Consider the following 21,169-nt stretch of genomic DNA (forward strand, 5'->3'; position numbering starts at 1 on the left):
GCCCAAGGTCCAGCTCATAGTAGGCGCTCAGAAAATATTTGTGCTGCCCAGGGGGAAGCTGGATTGAGTGCTGTCTAAGCCGTCCCAGCTTTCAAGGTCTATGATTTCATGACTCGTGGTTCTGAATGATAGAACACAAATTTTCAAAATGGATATTCACCCCTGTCAAGAAACTCCTCCTGGGCAAGAAGTGTGTCATTTTTCTCCGTGGTACAAATCTTTATGCTAGAAGGTACTTGATTATACACACACACAATAAATGGATGGGTGGGCAACTGTGAATGTGTGTGTATATATACACGTGTACACAGAGGAAGAGAGAGAAAGTGTGTGTGTGGTGTGCGTGCATGTGCCTCAGTTTTGTCATCTGAAACTAATAACAATAATGATAATACCAACTGCAGAGGGGTTGTAAGGATTAAAATAGTTAATATGCGTCAAACGCTTGGAATAGTGCCTGGCTCCCAGTAAGTGCCATGTAAAATCTTAACTATTGTTTTTCATTAGTATTATTATTATCTTGCCACCTGCTGAATGGATGTGGAAGTTCTATAAGTCACCCTGCTGTGGGAGGAAGAGAGAGTCCCAGTCGTTTGGGGAAATCTGGGGCAGCTTGCTGAAGGAAGTGGCCTTTGATTGTGCCTTGAAGAAAGGTGGCGTCGCTCCCTATAGAAAGCCGAGGGAAGGGCATGCTTAATGGGAGGAACCGTGTGAGCAGAGGCACGGAGGTGGGGACTCACATCAAGGAAAGCGAGTGGCTCTGTCACTTTAGGAGTGCTATGAAATTCGATTGGACAGCTAGTTTAGGCAAAGGTCACAGAGGTGTGTAAATGCCCAGTTAAGAAGTTTCAATCTTATCCTCTAGGCAGTGGGGAGCCGTTGAAGTTTGCTGAAGTAGAGAGGTGGTCATGACCTCAAGACTTTGCTCTAGACAGTGAAAGACATCTAAAATCATAGAGAAATCGGTTAGTCCTAGGCTGCCGTAACAAATTGCCACAAACTGGGTGGTTTAAATCAACAGAAATATATCCTCTCATAGTTCTGGAGGCCAGAAGTCTGAAATCAAGGAGTTGGCAGGGTTAGTTCCTCCGGGAGGCTCCAGGGGTGACGCTGAGCCCTGCCCCTCTCCTATCTTCTGGTGGCTGCTGATCCTTTGCTTGTAGATGCAGCACTTCCATCTCTGTCTCCATCTTCACGTGGCCTTGGCCTTCGCCTCTATGTGTCTCTGGGTCTGAGATCTCCCTCTGCCCTTCTCTTATAAGGACATATGTCATTGGATTTAGGTGCCCCCAAAATCCAGGATGATCTCATCTCGAGATCCTTAATTACATCTGCAAGACTCTTAACAAATAAGGTCGCCTCCCGGGTGTTCTTGGGTTAGGAGACACGTCTTTTAAGGGCCACCATTCACCCTGCTACCAGCGGCTATGACAATGGCCCAGCACATGTCTACCCTTAGATACCAAATTCCAGCCATCAGATGAGACGGAGCTTTCAGGAGCGCTGAAGTACCGTGGGGCCCTGAGTCTTTTCCCATGATTCTTCTCGTCTGTAAAAGTAAATGTGGTGTGTGGGGACCAGGCCTGGTGAGGAAGGTGGTGGCGCCCCAGCTGTGCGCCGGAGTAGCTCAGAGCTTCTCAACCTGGATGCACATTAGAATCACCCAGCAGATGCTGGAAAAATACCCGTGCCCGGGCCCTGCCCCAGAGATCTCGCTGGGCTCTGGGGTCCAGGTTGTCTGGTACCTGCCCCTGGGCAATTAGGGCAGGAGGATGGTGGCCTGGAGCTGAGCCTGATTAAGAAGGCGGTTGTGAGCGTGGGTCTGGATTGGTCGGTTTGCGTTTGAAAAGCACACTCACTGGCCAGTTGTTTGCTGTCTCTAGGAACTGGCTAACCCCGGGAGGGGCAGACCCTCCAGGGTCAGCAAAGCACCAGAATACAGAAAATAAAAGCCATGATGAATAGTGGAGGTAGGAGACGAGGAGGGAAGAAAATGTCCAAAAAGACTTCTTGGGGGAAGGGGGCCATAATAAAAAAAATTGAGAAGCGCTGGCTGTATCTGGGCTGCTTCATGGATCCCTTGGTGGAACTCGCAGAACAGGTGCTAGGAGGAAGCATCCCCCAGAAGCATCCTTGTCCAGATGTATAGCTGGATAGGGCCCCTCTTCGCCTGCAAGGGCTGTGTGCTCGCTTCCTCAGGGCCCACGGCCTTGTCGAAGGTGCAGTACCATTTAACAGCAGCAACAAATGAGAATTCGGAGTCCTCTTGTGGTTTATTTTGCTCTGTAATCAGCTGCTGAATTTGGCCTAATGGGATTCTAATGTTTTTAAAAGCCAATTTAGTAATCTTTGTATTTTTGTTGGATTGTTAGATTAGTTATTTGTATCGGCGTACGCAGGCATGGCTGCAAATGGCAGATTTATGCTTTGATGTGCCATTAGCATCTCCACTCCGTTAACAGCAGCATTTAGCCGGCTCTCAAAATGTTGGCCTAATCTTCTCCTTGCCTGTAGACATACAGACACACACAGACACACACACACCCCTCTATCATTCCGTGTGGTCAGCCATAGGGTATTTCAACTTATTAAACATCTTAGTGAATAGTTCCTCGCTATATCATATCAAATAAGTGATAAGTCTATAGTCGCTAGGCTGTGTAATTAAAGATAATCAGTCTTTGAAGACTTAAAATACAGTTAAATACACTTAACACTAAAGCATGGTTGAGCGTGATTTAATCTTTCTTGGATGATTCAGGATCTTACAGGCCTTGGGGGCCTTCGTTATGTGTATAAATGATCCTCATGCTCTTACTCTGCAGAAGTTCCACTGGAAAGAGATTTCCGGTTGGAAGTTTGCCAAGCACATGGGCTTCCACTGGAGAGGGGACCCTCACAATCACCTGGAAATGGTTTCTAGACATCCCAGGGATGACAAATCTGTGAATATTTGTCCCTGGCATAAAATACTCCGACAGCTGGTTGAAATCCGTTTTTCAGCCCCTTTTTATTTCGCTAACAGGGAGAAATCCCCAGTGGGGTACTAGTGTATTATTAACCCCTTTCTTTAAAACTTGCTGATCTGTCTTTTCCATCAAGAACTCTACCCAGGACTCATTCATTAATTCAACTTGTGTTTACTAAGCAATTCTCAGTGAGACACAGTAGAACTGGGGAGTTGGCCACAGGGAATGGTGTGGCAAAATTTGTTTCAGGGCGAATGATGTATATTCAAATAATGGATCCAGAGGATTTCTTAAATGGATCTACACCTACTTACCAACCCTATTGCCCATCATCTCCTTCCTTCCCATTCTAGTGTGATCAACTTCAGTAGTTGAACCGTATTCAGATAACGATTCAGAATTAAAATTAATCTGGGAAAGAAACAGCTAAAAATAGCCTCAATACAGGCCAGCCCTGGTGGCGTAGTGGTTAAGTTTGACATGCTCCACTTCAGCAGCCTGGGTTCAGATACCGGGCACAGACCTAAACCACTCGTCTGTTAGCAGCCGTGCTGTGGTGGCGGCCCACATGAAAACAAAAAAACCAAAAAGAGGAAGATTGACAACAGATGTTAGCTCAGGGTGAATCTTCTTCAGCAAAAAAAAAGCACCTCAACATACCTTTTAAAAAGAAAAGGCAAAAACTGATAGAACTGCAAGGAGAAATAGATAAAAGTCACTGTTATAGTTGGAGACTTTAACACCCCTGTATCAGAAATGGACAGATCCAGCAGGGAGAAAATCAGTAAGGTCATAGTTGAACTCGACAGCACCATCAATCAGTTAGATATGATGGACATCTATAGACTACTTCATCCTGCCACAGAACACACATTCTTCTCAAGCTCACATGGAACATTCACCATGATAGGCTACATTCTGGGCTGTGAAACACACCTTGACAAATTTAAAAGAATAGAAATCATAAAATATCTGTTCTCATCCCACAGTGGAATTAAACTAGAAATCAATAACAGAAAAATAGCTGGAACATCTCAAATACTTGTAGGCTAAACAACACACTTCTAAATAACACATGAGTCAAAGAATAATCTCAAGAAAAAATTTTAAAGTATTTTGAACTAAATGAAAAGGAGAACACGACTTATCAAAATTTGTGGGATGCAGCAAAAGCGGTGCTTGGAGGGAAATTTATAGCTGTGAATCTGGATATTAGAAAAGAAGGAAGATGTAAAATCATTAATGTAGGCTTTTGCATTAGGAAACTAGAAAAATAAGAGCAAATTAAATCCAAAGTAAGCAAAAGAAAAGAATTAATAAGAATTAGAGCAGAGATCAATGAAATTAAAAACAAGAAATCAATAGAGAAAAAGCAATGAAGCTGAAAGCTTGTTCTTTGAAAAGATCAATAAAACTGATAAGCCTCTAGCCAGGCTAACTAAGAAAAAAAGAGAAATTACTAATATCAGAAATTAGAGGGGACATCACTGCAGATCCCTGAACATTAAAAGAAAAATGAATGAATACAACTACTCTATGCCCACAAATTTGATAAGCTAGATGAAATGGACCAGTTCCTTGAAAGACCCAATCTACCAAGACTCACACAAGAAGAAATAGACAATCTGAATAAGTCTATATCTATTAAAGAAATTGAATGAACAATTAATAACCTTCCAGAACAGAATGCACCAAGCCCAGATGGGTTCACTGATGAATTCTACCAAACATTTAAGGAAGAAGTTATACCAGTTCTTCACAATCTCTTTTAGATGATAGAAGCAGAGAGACTACTTCCTAACTCATTCTGTGAGTCCAGCATACCAAACCAGACAAAGATATTACAGTCATGCACTGCATAACAATGTTTCAGTCAATGAGAGACCACAGGTACAATGGGGGTCCCATAAGATTAGTATCATATAGCCTAGGTGTGTAGTACGCTATACCATCTAGGTTTGTGTAAGTACACTCTATCATGTTCACACAACAATGAACGCATTTCTCAGAACATATCCCATTGTTAAGCAACATATGACTGTACAAGAAAAGAAAACTATAGACAAATATCTCTTGTGAGCATAAATGCAAAACCTTCAACAAAATATTAGCAAATCAAATCCAATAATGTATAAAAAGAATTGTAGGGGCTGGCCCAGTGACATAGTGGTTAAGTTTGTGCGCTCTGCTTCAGTGGCCTAGGGTTCATGGGTTCGGATTGTGGGCATGGACCTACTCACTGCTCATCAAGCCATGCTGTGGCGGCATCCCACATAAAAAATTGAGGAAGATTGGTACAGCTGTTAGCTCGGGAATAATCTTCCTTAAGCAAAAAGAGGAAGATTGGCAACAGATGTTAGCTCAGGGCTGATCTTCCTCATCAAAAAAAAAAAGAATTATACACCATGCCAAGTGGGATTTATCCCAAGTATGCAAGGCTGGTTCAATATTCAAAATCAATTAATGTAATCCATCACATCAACAGGCTAAAGGAGAAAAATCACAGAGCCATATCAATAGATGCAGAAAATCATTTGACAAAATCCAGCATCCATTCATGATAAAAACTCTCAGTAAACTAGGAAAGAGGGAATTTCCTCAGCTTCATAAAGCATATCTACAAAAAAATCTACAGCTAACATCATGCTTAATGGTGAAAAGCTCAAAGCTGTCCTACCAAGATCAGGAGGAAGGTAAGGATGTTCCTTCTCACCACTGATTTTCAGCATCATACTGGAAATCCTACCTAATGCAATGAGACAAGGAAAGGAAATACAAGGTGTACAGATTGGGAAGGAAGAAGTAAAACTCTCTTTGTTTGCAGGTAACACAATTGTCTATGTAGAAAATTCAAAAGAACTGACAAAAAACTCCTGAAAGTATTAAGCAGTAATAGCAAGATCCAAAATACAAGGTTAATATACAAAAGTCAACTACTTTCTTATATACCATCAATGAACAAGTAGAATTTGAAATTAAAGACACAGTACCATTTGCAGTAGCACCCCCCCAAAGTGAAATATGTATAAATCTAACAAAATATGTACAAGATCTATATGAGGAAAACTAGAAAACTCTGATGAATGAAATCAAAGAAGATCTAAATAGATGGAGAGATAGTCCATGTTCATGGATAGAAAGAAAATATTGTCAAAATGTCAGTTCTTCCCAATTTTATTTATAGATTCAATTCAACCCCAATCAAAATCCCAACAAGTTATTTTGCTTACCTTTCTCACTGTTGAAGTTTTTGAAATGGCATATATAACTTTATAATGAATGTTTTGAAAGTAGCTTACATTTTTTGTTCAGTTGGGTTTTTTTAAATTGAAGTATAATTGACACATAATATCCTATTAGTTTCAGGGGTACATCATAGTGATTCGATATTTATATGGATTATTAAATGATCACCACAATAAATCTAGTCACCATTTATCACCATACAAAGATATCACAATATTATTGACTATATTCCCTAGGCTATATGTTACATCCCCATGATGTTTATATTTTAAATGTAAGTTTTTACCTCTTAATCCCTTTCACCTATTTTTCCCACCCCCCAACCCCTCCCGCCTTTGGTAATCACGAGTTTGTTCTCTCTCTCTGATTCTGTTTCTGTTTTGTTTTGTCTGTTTTGTTTTTTATATTCCACGTATAAGTGAGATCATATGGTATTTGTCCTTCTCTGTCTGACATTTCACTTAGCATAATACCCTCTAGGTCCATCCATGTCGTCACAAATAGCAAGATTTTATTCTTTTTCATGGCTGAATAATAGTCCATTATATACACCACATCTTCTTTGTCCATTCTTTTATCAGTGAACACTTAGGTTGCTTCCATATCTTGGCTATTATAAATAATATTGCAATGAACATAGGGGTGCATATATCTCTTCAAAAGTAGCTTACATTTTTTAAATGAATGTCCAAGATGGGACTGGAGTGGTGAAGAGGAGACATAGAATACGCAGAGGCCAACTTTTGACTCACCACATTATCTCGACATGTTGATATGGAAGCAGAGGGACAGTCTGGGCTGGAAGCAGTCAGGAGAGTGCTGAGGGGGCAGGGGATCCAGCCAGGTGTCCAGCTCAGCCACACCCCGATGGCCAGTTGGGATCTTAAGGCTCAGAGAGAGATAGAGAAGAATCAGGTGACTGTTGAGATTCAAGGGAAGCCAGAGGTCAAGTTTGAAATATCCACTGAGCCAGAAAAGACCCACAGTCAGCATTCTAAGTCGAGGTGATCCGAAAGGCAGAGGATGATATGGGACGACGCGTTGGTCTGGGTCTGCAGGCAGCCTAAGAGAGTGCTATTCTCTTCCTCTGTTGTGTCTCCCATTGAGTGTGGGCATCTCTGGGTGTTTGATGGTCGTTCTGGCCAGCATGCCAGCAGTGAATCCTGACCTCATGGTGGCAAGTAACAAAGCACCAGAATTTTCTCCTTCCATGATGTACAAGCCCCTCAGCAAGGCACTCAAGCCCTTCCCTGATCCAGCCCCTGCCCACCTCTCTAGTCACAACCGCATTGTGATTCTCTTCAACTCGATGCTCCAACTTATGACAATCCTTACAAGGCACCAGGAGTTGTCTTGCCTCCGTGCCTTGGCTTTTGCTGCTCCCTCTAGTTTGCTCATTCCTATATCCTCCTCTCCCCCACCTCCCATCCAGTTCAACTAAGGAACATCAGCTCATCTTTCAATACTGATCCTGGGTCAGCTCATCTCTGAAGACTTTCCTGACACACCATCCGGGTATAATACACAATTTTTATTTGTGCCACCAGTGTAGCATGTGTGGTCTTCTCTTATAGCGCCTGTGACACTCATGAGCATGTGTACTTACCCCACTAGGTAATGAATTTCTTAAGGACTGGGTCTGTTTCTTACTTTTCACTGTAGTCTCAGTCTGGCACATTATACAGAGTGGGTGGGTGGATGGATGGATGGATGGATGGATAAAAGGGTAGGTAGGTGGATGGAGGGAGAGGGGGAAGGAGAGAGGGAGGCAGGGGTGGATGAATGGAAGAAGGAAGGGTAGTTGGATGGATGAGTAGATAGATGAATGGAAGTTAAGCTCCATGAGAGCAGCTACTTTGTTTTGTTTCCTGCTATGTTGTCCTTGCTCAGCACAATGTGTAGCACATAGTATGTCTTGTTTCATTAATTAATTACCCTTTTATTAATTAAAGGATGATGCATTATATAAATGGAATTTGAATGGGTGGATAAATGGATGGTTGGATGTATGAAGTGATTAATGAATTTGAATTGCAAGTACTCAAGAGGAAGTTGCGTGGCCACCTTGATAAAGAGCAAGAGAGTCTCCATGGTCCAAAAGGCTGTCTCCTTGTTATTTGACCCGGCCTGTTGCCGTGTGCTAATTGAAATGTCAAAGACTATTTTTTAGCTTAAAACACTCTGACACACAACTTCCCTGTCAGTCACATCCCAGGCTGAGTTTTATCACCACCACATGACACCATGCCCATGAGTATCACTGCTATAGAGGGAGCAAGGGACATGCTTTTCAGAGAACTTCCAAAAGGCTGCAGTCCACGGTCCTGGGAGCCAGATGATCTCCCAAGCCTGACCAACCGCTGACATTTCCACAGCTACTCAAGTCCTAGCTGGAGGTCTAAAATACCATTCCACTGCTGGAAGTTCTGAAATGAAACCCTGAACCCCTTGCGAGTCAGGGACCAAAGCAGATGCTCACCAGCCCCATAGCGCCCCAGGCACTCCTCACTGCAGAGAAGAGGAAAATGGGGAAATGACTCTCTCTCTCTCTTCTTAAGTCCCTACGAGATGGATGTAGCTCAGGACTCTATGGGGGATGTTGCACAGATAATGCAATAAATGCAGAACCCTGGGAGAGGACGGAGGGCGATGGAAGTAACCAGCAATCTTATAAGAATATTTAACAGCACTCCCTCATGACAAGGAAGAGGAAAGAGGGGAAGGAGGCATCAACCACCATGGGGCTTGCATGATGACGCTTTGCCTCATGGCGGGTAGGAAGAGAGAGTAGGGAAGCCTGCTCAGCACCTCCACTTGGCTGTCCAAGAGATCTCAAGTTGAACGTGACCAAAACGGAATTATTGATCTTTTCCCCAAACCCAACCCTCTTGTAGTATTCCCCCACATCAGTAAATGGTGAATCCATCCTTTCAATTGTATAGGTCAAAAACTTTGGAGTGGTTCTTGATTGCTCTCTTTTTCTTACACCCTGCACTCAATTAGCAAGTCCATTGGCTTTATCTTCACTTGGTCTCGAGAATCACTTTTGTCCCACCTCCACCATCACTGCTCTGGTTCTGCCTTGGCCACTCCCTGCAGTCTGTTCTCCACCCACCACTCAAGTGACCCTCCAAAAGGGTCAGATCACATCCCTCTTCTACTCAGAACCCTCCATCTCGCTCAGACTAAAAGCCAAAGTCGAGATTCGCCCATGAGGCTCCACTCAGTCTGCGCTCACCACTCCCATGGCCTCATCACCTGTTGCTTTCCCCTCACTTTCTCTGTCCTTCCTCCAACAAGACAAGCCCACCCCCCTCCTCAGGGTCTTTACCCGACTGTCCCCTCTGCTGGCCTCTTCCCCCAAGATATCAGTCTGGCTCACACGCTCACTTCCTTCAAGTCTCTCTTTGAATGTCCCCCTCTCAGTGTGACCCCACTACCCCACCCAGCACTCCCCATCCTCCTGTCCTGCTCTGTTTTTCTCTGTGGCACTTACCACCCAACAGCTACATATTCTGCTTATGGATCTGGAACACCAAGACGGCAAAGATTTCCAGTATTTTGCTACTGGATCCCCAGTACCTAGAGCTGCACCTGGCACCTCGTGGGTGCTCATCTAATACTCATTGAATAGGTGAATGAACAGAGTGTTTTGCCCTTTACTTCCCCAAGGTCCTGTGACAGCTGATCTTCTTCTCTGCGCTATCAGTGGCAGAGCCACGCCGTCTCCGCACCCTCTCTGTGCGCCTCGTACCATGGACAATGCCTTAATAACAGCAGCGCTGCTGCTGTGGGCTCATAGTCCCTAACCCAGATTTTAATTAGATCCCCTTGCTCCTGAGCTGACTGCAAGGGAAAGCGAGCAGCATCTGGCTCAGATGGGGAGGGCAGCCTGTGGGGTCGCCTTGGGCCACTTCCTCCTTTGTGACCCAGCCTCCCTTGTCCCTGCCTCTCTCTGCCTCAGCACCCAGCAGGCACACAGGGATGCAGTGCCCCTGTTGTCTCAAGATCTCCCTCTCTGGACCAGGAGCTTCCTAAGAACAGGGCCTGCAGCTTCTTTGGGGCTTGGGATCTCAAAAGTGACATTTGAGTTGGGCCTTGAAGGGTGAACATGAACTTGCTGCGCACCCAGGAAAAATGAAGATAACAAGGTATAGAGACAGTGAGGGAGAGGAAGAAATGGAGATAGTGGGTGTTGACCACTCTTTCTAGAATTTTGGCTGTGAGAGGGAAGAGAAAGAAACACAATAGCTGGAAGGTAAGGGTTTAGTTTTCAAGTACAAACCCTTTTGGCCCAGTGCCCTCCACGGCCCACCTCCCCCTCCCGGTCCAGCTCTCCTCCTACCTTCTGCACCCTCTTTTCCAGCCACTCTTTTATATGCAGAGACGTGCCTCTGGGCCTTTGTTCTTCCTTGGAATGTCCTTCTCTAATAATTAATAACAACAATATTAACATTAATACATAGTAACATTTATTGAGCTATTTATAGGGGCCAAGATTTACATGTATTAACTCATTTGATCTTCCAATGGCCCCAGGAAGATGATACTATGACCTTTCCCATATTATTTGCAAGGAAACTGAGGTACAGGGAGCCCAAATGACATGCCTAAGGTGACATTGCCGGCAAGTGGCACAGTGGCGATTTAACCTGAGCATTCACTGGGGCTCCAGAATCCACACTCTTTCAACTCTGCTGTAAGCTGTCTGCTCCCCCAGGCCCCAGCTCCAGGGTTGAGCTCCCCGGGGCAGCTTCCCCGAAGCTCCTGGACTGACTTGGGCTCCCCGTGCTGTGCTCCCCACCAGGGCCCCACGCACACCTCTGCTCTGCTCTGCTCTCCCACAGTATTTCAGTTGGTGGTGGGTCTGTCTCTCCAGCCAACCGGGAGCCTCTGAAGGCAGAACTGTGTCCTGTTGCCTTTGGGGTTGATGCTCAGTGTCTGTGGTTGAGTGAAGATTCCTAAGTATCTTCGTGTTCCTTTAAGGTCAGCACGCTTATTCCTCCTGTATACTTCAGGCTCCCCTTCTGGACATGTTATTGAACCCATTTCTGAAAATTCTCCATCTTTCCTCTTATTTCTTTTGATGGTTTGGCTTCAGACTTCCTAAGAACTTTCCCTTGGAATGTAATTCATTCTGGGGGGAAAAGTAATGAACCGTGGTCTGGGTTTATCCTAATTGGAGTATGGCATGCCTCTCACAGATAGATGGGTTCACCAAGCCAGCCCTGAATTTGTTTCCCACTACCAAGTCTCTTAAAATAAAATGGAGTTTCCAAGCCGGTTGTGCAAACATTAAAAAAAAATCTGATAACTTCCCATCTTATTTCTTAATAAATTTAACAGTAAAGGAAAGCCTTCTGGCAGAGTGTTATTGAATTCCTAAATCTTTGGCTTCAAAGAACGTCACTTGGATTATTAGCAAACATTTATCCACCCCTTTTTTGTGCCAGGTTGTCCATATATATTTCCCCATTACAGCCTCCCAGCCACGCTAGGAGGTAGATAGTATCAAACGTTTTCCAGGGGGAGGAACGGAGGCTCAGAGGAGCCAAGTCATTAGCCCCGTGCCACACAGCTGGGATGGCAGGGCAGGAACCTGCACCCAGCGGGGTCTGTTGGTGCCTGTTCAAGGGCTGGTCTTCAGCACCCCAGCTGCTTCCTTCCCATTTCTCAAAGCTGGGGCTGATGCCAGACCCTCCACTTTAAATTCTGAGGATAGCTTAGCAGAAAACAAGGACTAGCTTGGCAGGCAGACTTGGAGTGTCTGTTCTCCTCTTGCAGCCAGAGACAGACAAGGCAGAACCCAAGCCCGTGTCCATGGTGCCAAGACGTACGTCGCCTCCTTCCTCTCCTTCATCGCCATCATCAGCATTGTCACTGAGGGGAGAATGGCTGCGTGCTGATGGCTGTCTTATTTGCTTTTCTCTTGGTGGGTAAATAGTATCCAGGTCCAATAATAGAACGGAACACAGAGAGAAGCTGAGAATGAGGGAAAGGATGGCAGGGCATTGTATTTGCTATGGGGCCGTCCTTTGCATATAGGAAGGTAGGCATATCGGGAGGCAGAAATGCACCCCTGATCACCCCCATCAGACACAGAATGCCAGATGTGGTTGTCCCAGGGGAGCGGTTCTCATATTTTATGTTCTAAGTGACCTAACCAGAAGGTTGTCTGTCTCCAGTCGCACAAGAATTTGGAAAGATGATCCACAGGCTTGTTTGAATCCAGACGTTAAATAAACAGAACTGCACATTTGTGGGGACGGGGTATTTATCAGGCACTTAATGGAGGCCAGAGGCTTTAAGTATATTATCTTGTTTAATCACCACAATAAACCGATGAAGTAGGTACTTTAACCCCTCTTGGCAGACGTGGAAGCTGACTGGGGCGCTGGGAAGTTCTTCGTCCGAGTTGCACGCGAGGCTGCAGCAGGATTGCAGCTTGGCTGCACTGGGGCCCGTGGTTATGCCAGGCCCACGCTGTCCCATCTACAGCCAGATCTGTCCCAGAGCAGAGAGCCCTGTTTATGGCTGGAATTGTGGACACTCAAAGGCATTAGTTCATCATTTTTAGAGACCCACAGACCCCTTTGAAAATGTAAATAAAATTCCTCCTTAGATAAATGTACAACCCACCCTAAAGTAATAGAATTTCAGGGAGACCCTGACCCCTTCAAGCCCATCGGGGACCCTGGCTTATGATCACCTGCTCTCAAGGGAAATTATTTCCTTTATGTCCAGTCAAAGTCATATTTGGACCTTGGTTCCTCCGTCTTTGAACTTGACTCTAATCGCTAAGCTGTGACTGTCCTTGGCTCCCGTAATGGAAATTGATGAGAAGTCCGAAACTCAGGCCCGTGTCTGACACTAAAATATGATGCTGGGCCCTTCTTATTGACCTAGTTGATTTTTATACAAAAAAATAAATAACTCTAGTTTATATGTATACCACGTATAGAATCCTCAAAACGAAATAAAAAAAAGAAAACCCTGGTATATAATCTTTGCATAATAGATCAATTATAGATTTCCCAAATTTCAGTAATCTAGCTTTCAAACTTTCTTTGAATACTTATATTTTCACATTTAAATTTATAACTCTAAAGGAAGGAGGAATAATTCCAAGGGAAATTGTTTATTCCTATGATGAGGCATAAAGTGGTCCAAAGCTGGGTTTATACACATTAATTGATTTTCCTTGCAGTTAACATATGTTGAAGACCTACTGTTCACTCAGCACAGGCAAAATACTTTGGTACACGTTATCTCATTTCATCCCCGACTCCCAGCAACCTTGGGAGGGAGACAAGGCCATTACTCTTACCCCCGTTTCACAGAAGAAGAAACTGAGGTCCAGAGAGGCTCTGAGACCTGCCCAAGGTTAAACATAGGAGGGAAGTGGCAGAACCAGGACTGAAACTGTGGGTTCCAGGCTCCACGTGCTGTTTGCTTGTGCCTCAACCAACGTGTAAAGCAACGTTTTAAGAGGCAGGTGCGGGAGAAGAACCTGCTGCGCATCATGCAGACACCAAAAAAGCAATCCTGTGGGTGCATGTAAAGCTCATCTGTACTATTAATTAGAAAACTTCATCCTCCCTGACGTTCAGGGCTCACTCAGGCATCTCCTTTGCTGTGAAGCCCCCTGACCACCACCCCCTTTTCCCCAGCAGGGGGCCTCATCACCCGGAGTTTTGAGTCACTATCATCTGGTGCCATTTGCAGTGAGCACTCTGAATTAGAGTCAGAGGCGTCAGGGGCATCAGATAGGGGATTGGCCCAACCTTCCTTGCCATGGCAACGGCTACTTGACTTGGCCTCCAACCAAACGTCTCCGCAGGTGAGCAAACAGGAAGAAGCAAGGATGAGTCAGGGCGTCCCTCCCTGCCTGGGGTGAACAGGAGGAGGACTTGGCTGTTAAGGGAAAGGGCACAGGGTGGAGGCCGGCCTTGCAGGAGAGGCATTTCTCTGAAGGTTTTGTCTTTCCTGAAAGGCTCAGGGTTCCTGAAGGGCAGGGCTGGCCTCTCAGTCATCTCTGCATCCCGGCCGGAGGCTAGCCCAGCACTGGGGAGCGTCCGGTAAATGGTGAATCTGTGTTGTCCAATTAATGCCGAGTGGCATGCTGGCACATCCACAGTGTTCTTCAAACTGCCTGTCATGACCCATTAGTGGGTTGTGAAATCACTTTTAGTGCTACAGACCAGCATTTTTATTAATAAGATAGAAGAGAAGAGAAATGAAAAGAGAAAAAATTGAGAATGCATCCTACATAGGAAGGATCAGTATCATTTTCCATGAATTTTTTTTCATGGAAAACATGAAAAGTGTGTGGTGGGCGTGGTGTGTGCATGTGTGCTGGGCCATGATAGAAAACACATTCTTATTCTGAATCACAGTCACAAATCTTGAAACCCAGTGGATAAAGAACAATCTTAGAAAGAAACTTATTGGACCAGTTTCCTGATTATAGAAACACTAAAATCTAATGGTCATTTGCATCCTTCATCCGTTTATTCATTATTCATCCAGAAAACTTCTACTGCAGGTGCCTTCACCATTGTATCCACCTGCTAGGTGTGAAGACGAAACAGTCAGGAACAAGTGACTGGCTCAGTGTGGCTGCAGCCACTAATTAGGCAGCACGGGCCAGAAGAGGTGTGTGACAGGGGCCGCCTCTCACCTGCCCGTCTTCAACAGAGGAAACTTTGTTCGCTGAACTTTTGTGGTTTGAGCAGGGTGAGGGGTGGGCTTGAACTACCTACTTGAGTATGTCTTCTGCTTCTTTAGCATCTTCAAAATGCCTAGTAGGGTTGGGTACACAGTAGGCACTCAATAAGTGTTTCCTCCTTGTTAACAACTGCTCGTTCTTCAGGTCCCTCCTAAGACATCCCTTTATTCCTCATCTTCTGCCATAGAGCGTGTATCAGACGGCTTTGTAGTTGTGCGTGTAATTCGTCTCCTTCCCGTTAGACTGTGAGCCCACTGAGGGCAGGGAGTATGTGTATTCTGTCCACCACTGTATCCTCAGCCCCTAACACACCACAAAGCCTGCTTGCCTTGTATCCTCAGTGACTGGCTGTTGGTAGGTGTATCTGTTAGTTACCACCATAATAATGCTGAGTAAAAAACAACCCCGCTATCTCAACGGCATGCCAAGTTAGCATTTGTTTTCGTGGAACAGCTCTGAGCTGCAGGCTGGTAGTGGATCTGCTCCATGTGTCTCTCACCATCCTTGGACCAGCAGGCTAGCCAGGGCCTGCTTTTCTCATGAAAGTGGCAGAGGCACAGGAGAGCGAGTTCAACTGCACAGGCACTTGTCAGGCCTTTGGTTCCATTGGGTCCGTTAACATACCTTTGGCCAAAGTCAGTCAACTAATCAAGTCCAAAGTGAAGGAGCAAAGAAGCTTCCTCTGCCTGTGGAGGTCGGGGTGGTCCAGGGAGCAGTGAATATTTCTGAACGACCTACCAAGCCAAGCTCTCAGGTTCTTGCTGAATGTTGGTGGGATGGAAAGGAATGGAAGAGAACAATTGGATTCCAGGGATTTCCCATGGGTATTCACCATACAAGTTACAAAAGCCCATGGGGACTCTTCTCCCTCCTGACGTGGAGCTCCACCGAGAAAGCCAGAGCCTTACAGATAGCAGCCCAGCCACCCAGAGTTGAACTGGTTGGGCTAATGAAGCTAGCCCTCAGAGGGACGGCCAGCAGAGACTCCCTCCAGGGCACTCAGGGATGGCAGCTGCCTCGGGGATGGAGAGTGGGACAGTGACCACTAGCTTCTCATGAGGCATCTCTGAGAGTAGAATCCTTGAAGGCCCGAGGACAGGCTTCTATTTTGTGTCCTTTGGACCTGTGTATGTACAGACGGTGTCCCCATGTTTGTTAAAATCAGCCGGTCAGGACTCGGGGAAACCTTGTTAAATAGCCATCATTTCTAGAAGGGGTCCAGGGCCGTGGTTCTCACTCTGGCTTGGCAGTACCAACTCCAGGGCGGTTTGAGGTTGTTCGAGGTTCTGCACCCCTCCTTTGGTTAATCGAAAAATAACCATCTGTTCTCCTTTCCTTCTCTCTCCCCCCACCCACTGCAGGAGTGCTGTGCCTGCCCGACAGCCTGAACCTTCACAGAGACCCGCAGCGGTCCAGCAAGCCCGGAGAACTGCCCATGTTCAGCCAGTCGGAGTTGAGGACCATCGAGCAATCCTTGCTGGCCACCCGCGTGGGCAGCATCGCGGAACTGAGTAAGTGGATGCTGGTTCTCAGGCCCTCTCTGTGCCCAAGGCGCCCGCTGCCCTCAGTGCAGTGCTTTGTAACCGGCCAGGTGACACCTTTCATTGAGCACCTGCTGTGTGCACAGAGCCATGCCAGTGGTGGCTGTGGGGAAGGCAAGGGCACTGGAGTCAGGCAGGCCTGGGAGCTTTCCTGGCTCTGCCACTGATGTATGCCACGGTCCTAACCTCCTCTGAGCCCCAGCTTCCTTTTATATAAAATAGAGAAAATAATAGTACCTAGCTTAGAGTTGAATCCAGTGAGCTAATGCCTGGAAAGGAATTTGCCACTGTACCTGGCACACAGTAAATGCTGTAAGGATGGCGGCCGTCCACTGTTGATTTCCACAATCGGATCCATTGAAAGCATATGACAGATCACCCCCTCCGTTCAGAATCCTCCACTGGCTCTCCATCTGACCCATAGGAGAAGCCAAAGTCCTCAGAATTGCTTCCAGGCCCCCCACCATATCCCTCAGATGTTTCTTCTTCTGCTCTCCCCTGAGGCCCACTGACCTCAGCCACTCTGGCCCCTTGTTCTTCCTTGAACGCACACAGGCATACCTCAGGACCTTTGCACTTACTGTTCCCTCTTCCTGGACCACTCTTCCTCCAGACAGCCACATGGCTTGCTCCCTCATTACTTTCAAATCTCACCCAAACGTTACCTTCTCAATGAGACTTTCCCTGACCACCCTATTTAAAATTATAGCACCCTTAGGACACTTGTCCCCCTATATATTTTTGGTTTTTAATAACAGCTTCACTAAAATATTATTTATGTGCAGTTCACCTCTTTAAAGTGTACAGTTCAATGGGTTTTAGTATATTTCCTGAGGTTTGCCACCATAACCACAATCCACTTTAGAACATTTTCATGAACCAACCAGAAACCCAGTCAGTAACCATTAGCCATCACTCCCCTCCCCGTTCCTTCCTAGACACACTAGATTTTACTCATTTTTTTTTTCAATTGTCGATTTCTCCCTACCAGAATGTATTCCAGCTGAGAGTAGAGATATTTGGTTTGTTCACTAATGGAACCCCAGCACCAAAAGTACTGCCTGGCACATAGTAGGTCCTCAGGAAATATGAAGAAAGAGAGAGAGAGGAAAGGAGGGAGAAAGAGAGAGAACAGAAGAAGAAAGAGAGAAAGAAAGGGGCAGAAACGTAGAGAGAAGGAAAGGATTGTCAAGAAGGTTGGGTGTCTCAAGTTTGAACAATGACTTGCCTCGCCTGCGTGCCCCTCATTCAGGGCTGAGCTCTCTGAGTCTGGCCAATCAGAGGAAAGTAAAACCATGTTTACTTAAGATCCGACTGATTGTCAGATGACTTCGCTGTGTGTTCGTTCCTCATGGGCCTGGAGCATTGATCTCAGAGATCCTAGATTATGTTAAAGTATGAGTTGTGTGAAATTCTAGAAAATCCTGAACTATAAAAGGATTCAGGATCCAGAAGGCAACTTGTGTCTCTTCCCAAAGGAATTCCCTGTACACCCAGCATGGACATCCTCCACTTAGCACGTGGCACCCTACTTGGAAAGAGAAGCCGTAGCTGATTGAGGCCCCATAAAGGGGGCCTTGGTGGTCACAGGAGAGCCACTCCCTCTCGTCTCCATCTCTGAATTTGGAAATTGGGCTTCCATTCTCTTCAAACCCCTGAAGCCACAAGACACCTCTAGTTGTAGAGTCTTCCAGCTACTACTGGTCAGTCGTAGCTTGTTCTTAAACTTTTGTATGCCGTGGACCCCTTTGGCAATCTGGTGAAGCCCATGGACCCTGTCTCAGAATATTTTTAAATGCATAAAATAAGTGCATACGTTTACAAAGGAAACTGATCGTATTAAAATTCAGTTATTGAAATATTTCTAATCTAAATTGTGGTATAGTAATTCTGTGCTTTTTTACTAGCACGTTAGACAACAAGATTTAGCAGCAGCTCTGATGACCCCACTGTAGTGAGGTAGTGATGTGCGTGCAGGATATTTCGAGATATCTGCAATAATTGGCGTGGGATAAGGAAATGTCTGCATCTTAACGGCTCCCCGGGGATTCAGATGTACAGAATCCAAGCAGCCCCCTTGGGGAAACATTGCTCTGAGAAGAAATGCCACATCGTTTGGGACTCTGAAAATTTCCAAGGCCCACCCATGATCCCGGAAACACAGAATCTGGCTACAGGGTTGGGCATAACCTGGGAAGAGGCCCCCTCCCCGCTCTCCCCTGGGGTCTCAAAGGTTTGTCCTGGGATATCTTCAGAGCCCTCCTGGCGTCTGGCACCTGGGCTGGGGCCCTGCTTCCTTCCGGCATCTCTTCGAAGAAGGGATTTGCTAAGCAAAGCCACGCTTCACCTGAGCAGGCAGCCTGCGGGAGCGACTTGCCGCATAAATTGTTTTTAAGGACAATTTGCTCTGTAAATTAAACTCTGTCATTGTCGTCGAATGTTGACTTTCACATATGAATTGTTGGCACACAAATAGATGCTGCTAATTACAAACGGGTTTTGTGCATTCATTAAGTCAGCCCCGTAGAACGTTTGCCCGGAAGCCCGTTGATAAGCCACGTGGGCGAGCAAAGGTAATAAAATTGCCTTCTTTTCTGATCTGACTGTAATTTAGGCTGGCTGGCTCTGTGGTCTGAATCAATACGGCCTTGCTCTGTCTGTATGCATAGAGCTGTCCTTCATATTCAAAGGTTACTCTGCCTGTGGATTCCAGAAACGAAGCAGGAGATGGAGAGAGTTTGTTCCCACACATCCTTGCTCTCCTTGAATCAGGCTATCCAGGCTTGACAGGGGAGCCCCGACCGTGGCCTTCTTAATAGCTAACAATAATCATAGCATCATAGCAGCAGCTGATGTTTATTGAAAGAGGAAACTATGAAGTATCTTTACATGAATCCTTTCCGCTGTGACCATTACTATCCACATTGATATGGGAACGGAGGCGAGAAGTTGTTAAACCACTTGGCTAAGATCAGCCACACCTGAGAGCGGAAGGCTTGAGACCGAATCCGGGTCACACCTCACCACTAGACTACACTCCCCCTGAGGGAGCCCCGCACACGTTTCCACACGTGACAGGTGGAATGAGAGCCCCCTCCGGAAGGTCAGAGTGTTGGTCAGGTCTGTGTTCCTTCCAGCGCCGAGGAGCTGCAGTTTGCTCTGTAGGGTGCAGTGTGGATGCTGACCTCGAAACTATAGTGGAGACACAGAAATTCACAAAGGTGACCAAGAACCTCGCCAGCACTTGGGGGGGGGGTCCACCCCTGCGCGCTGACACTTATTCCTGTAGCCCCCACCTCTATCCTCAAGACATCATATTAAAATCCAGAACTGCCTTGATCCGCCAGGATGTCCAGAGCTCTTATCTTTGTCCAGCCTCTTATGGCTTGGGATAAAAATACATCCACTGTTTCTAGAACACCTACTGTGTGCCAAGTGCTTACAATACATTAGAGGCATTTCTATTCCCATTTCGCAGATAAGAAAACTGAGATTTGGAAGGATAAATGTTTTGCCCAAGGCCACACAGCGAGTAAGCGGCAGAGTCATAATTCAAACCAGTTTTTCTGTTTTCCATTTTGTTATGCTGTGTCCAATTCAGCTTCACCCACGGCTTGGGGAACATCTGTTGAACATCAAGTGAATAAATGAATGACCCACAGTGAACTAGTCTGTGAAACAAAAGCTGAAGAAAACGCTACAGGCGAGGGGAACTCTTAATGAAACTCCAGTCGAATATGAACTATTCTGTTGAACTGAGTTTTGAACTGAGACCTAGAACTGACCCTGTGTGTGTCTAAAATATTGGGATGAGAAGCTAAATCAGGACACCACAAAGGACCCCAAACTGTCGCAGGCTGGTGATTCTTTGACCCTGAGCCCTAGGAAATTTGCAAGGTGATGCACTGAACTTCACAGTTGACTTAGAGTCTGGTGGGCGGTCGGGGTCTCCTTCCCTAGGTCTGGGGGCATTGGTCCACCTGGTCCCTCCACTGAGGCTGTGGGGAAAGCACAGGCCTTGGATTTTTCTCACTTTTAAACCAACTCTATCCATTTTAACCCAGTGGGTCCCATCCGATCCCATATTTGTGTCCTCTCAGATCCGGTCTCCGCTCTTCCACCTGACATCCCAGCTTCCCCCAAGATCCAATTAAATCCCCATCAGACAGTCATTAATTATGTTGTTTAAAGGGAAAAAAATTAGGGCTCCCTCGAGAAGTGCCTCTTCCTGTTGTCTTTTCACACTTAACCGTGAACTTGTTGTTCCCACTCAGTAAGGCAATCACAACGTGGCCGTTAACTTACAACTGTGTGTAAAAAGGGTTTCTGGGTTGTCTCTCCTCAATGTCACCAGAAAAAAATGCCAGCCCTTATTCCTTGGACAAGGGGGTCTCTCTCCTTGTTTGAGATGCATGTGGGCTCTTTTCAGAGAGTCCTGCTGCCTCCAACCCCCAGGGTGCACCTGTCACCCTCTCTGGTGGCAAGGTAGTCACTGTCCTCTTGGTATTTCTTGAATACTCCATGCATGCTTCCAACCACAGGGCCTTTGCACCTGCTGCTGCTTCTGCCTGAAAAACTCTTCTGCTGATATTTACAAGTCTCCTCCCTTACTTCATTCAGGCCTCCTCTAAAATGTCACCTCCTCAGAGAGGCCCTCCTCTCTGTAACCTCCCCACCCACTCACC

General features: G+C 45.9%; 1 protein-coding gene across 4 annotated transcripts in view; it reads left to right on the forward strand.

Annotated features, from left to right (window-relative positions):
- The window catches only part of ABTB3 (ankyrin repeat and BTB domain containing 3), a 301,232-nt gene that overhangs the window by 165,036 nt on the left and 115,027 nt on the right, over positions 1 to 21,169 (forward strand). For all 4 annotated transcript variants that reach the window (XM_070600630.1, XM_070600632.1, XM_070600631.1 and 1 more), the window contains exon 2: positions 16,305 to 16,454. In XM_070600630.1, coding sequence (XP_070456731.1) covers positions 16,305 to 16,454 — 150 coding nt within the window. The remainder of the gene's footprint in view (positions 1 to 16,304; positions 16,455 to 21,169) is intronic.

The sequence above is a fragment of the Equus przewalskii genome, chromosome 29 (genome assembly GCF_037783145.1).
Source record: "Equus przewalskii isolate Varuska chromosome 29, EquPr2, whole genome shotgun sequence".
Classification (NCBI taxonomy): domain Eukaryota; kingdom Metazoa; phylum Chordata; class Mammalia; order Perissodactyla; family Equidae; genus Equus; species Equus przewalskii.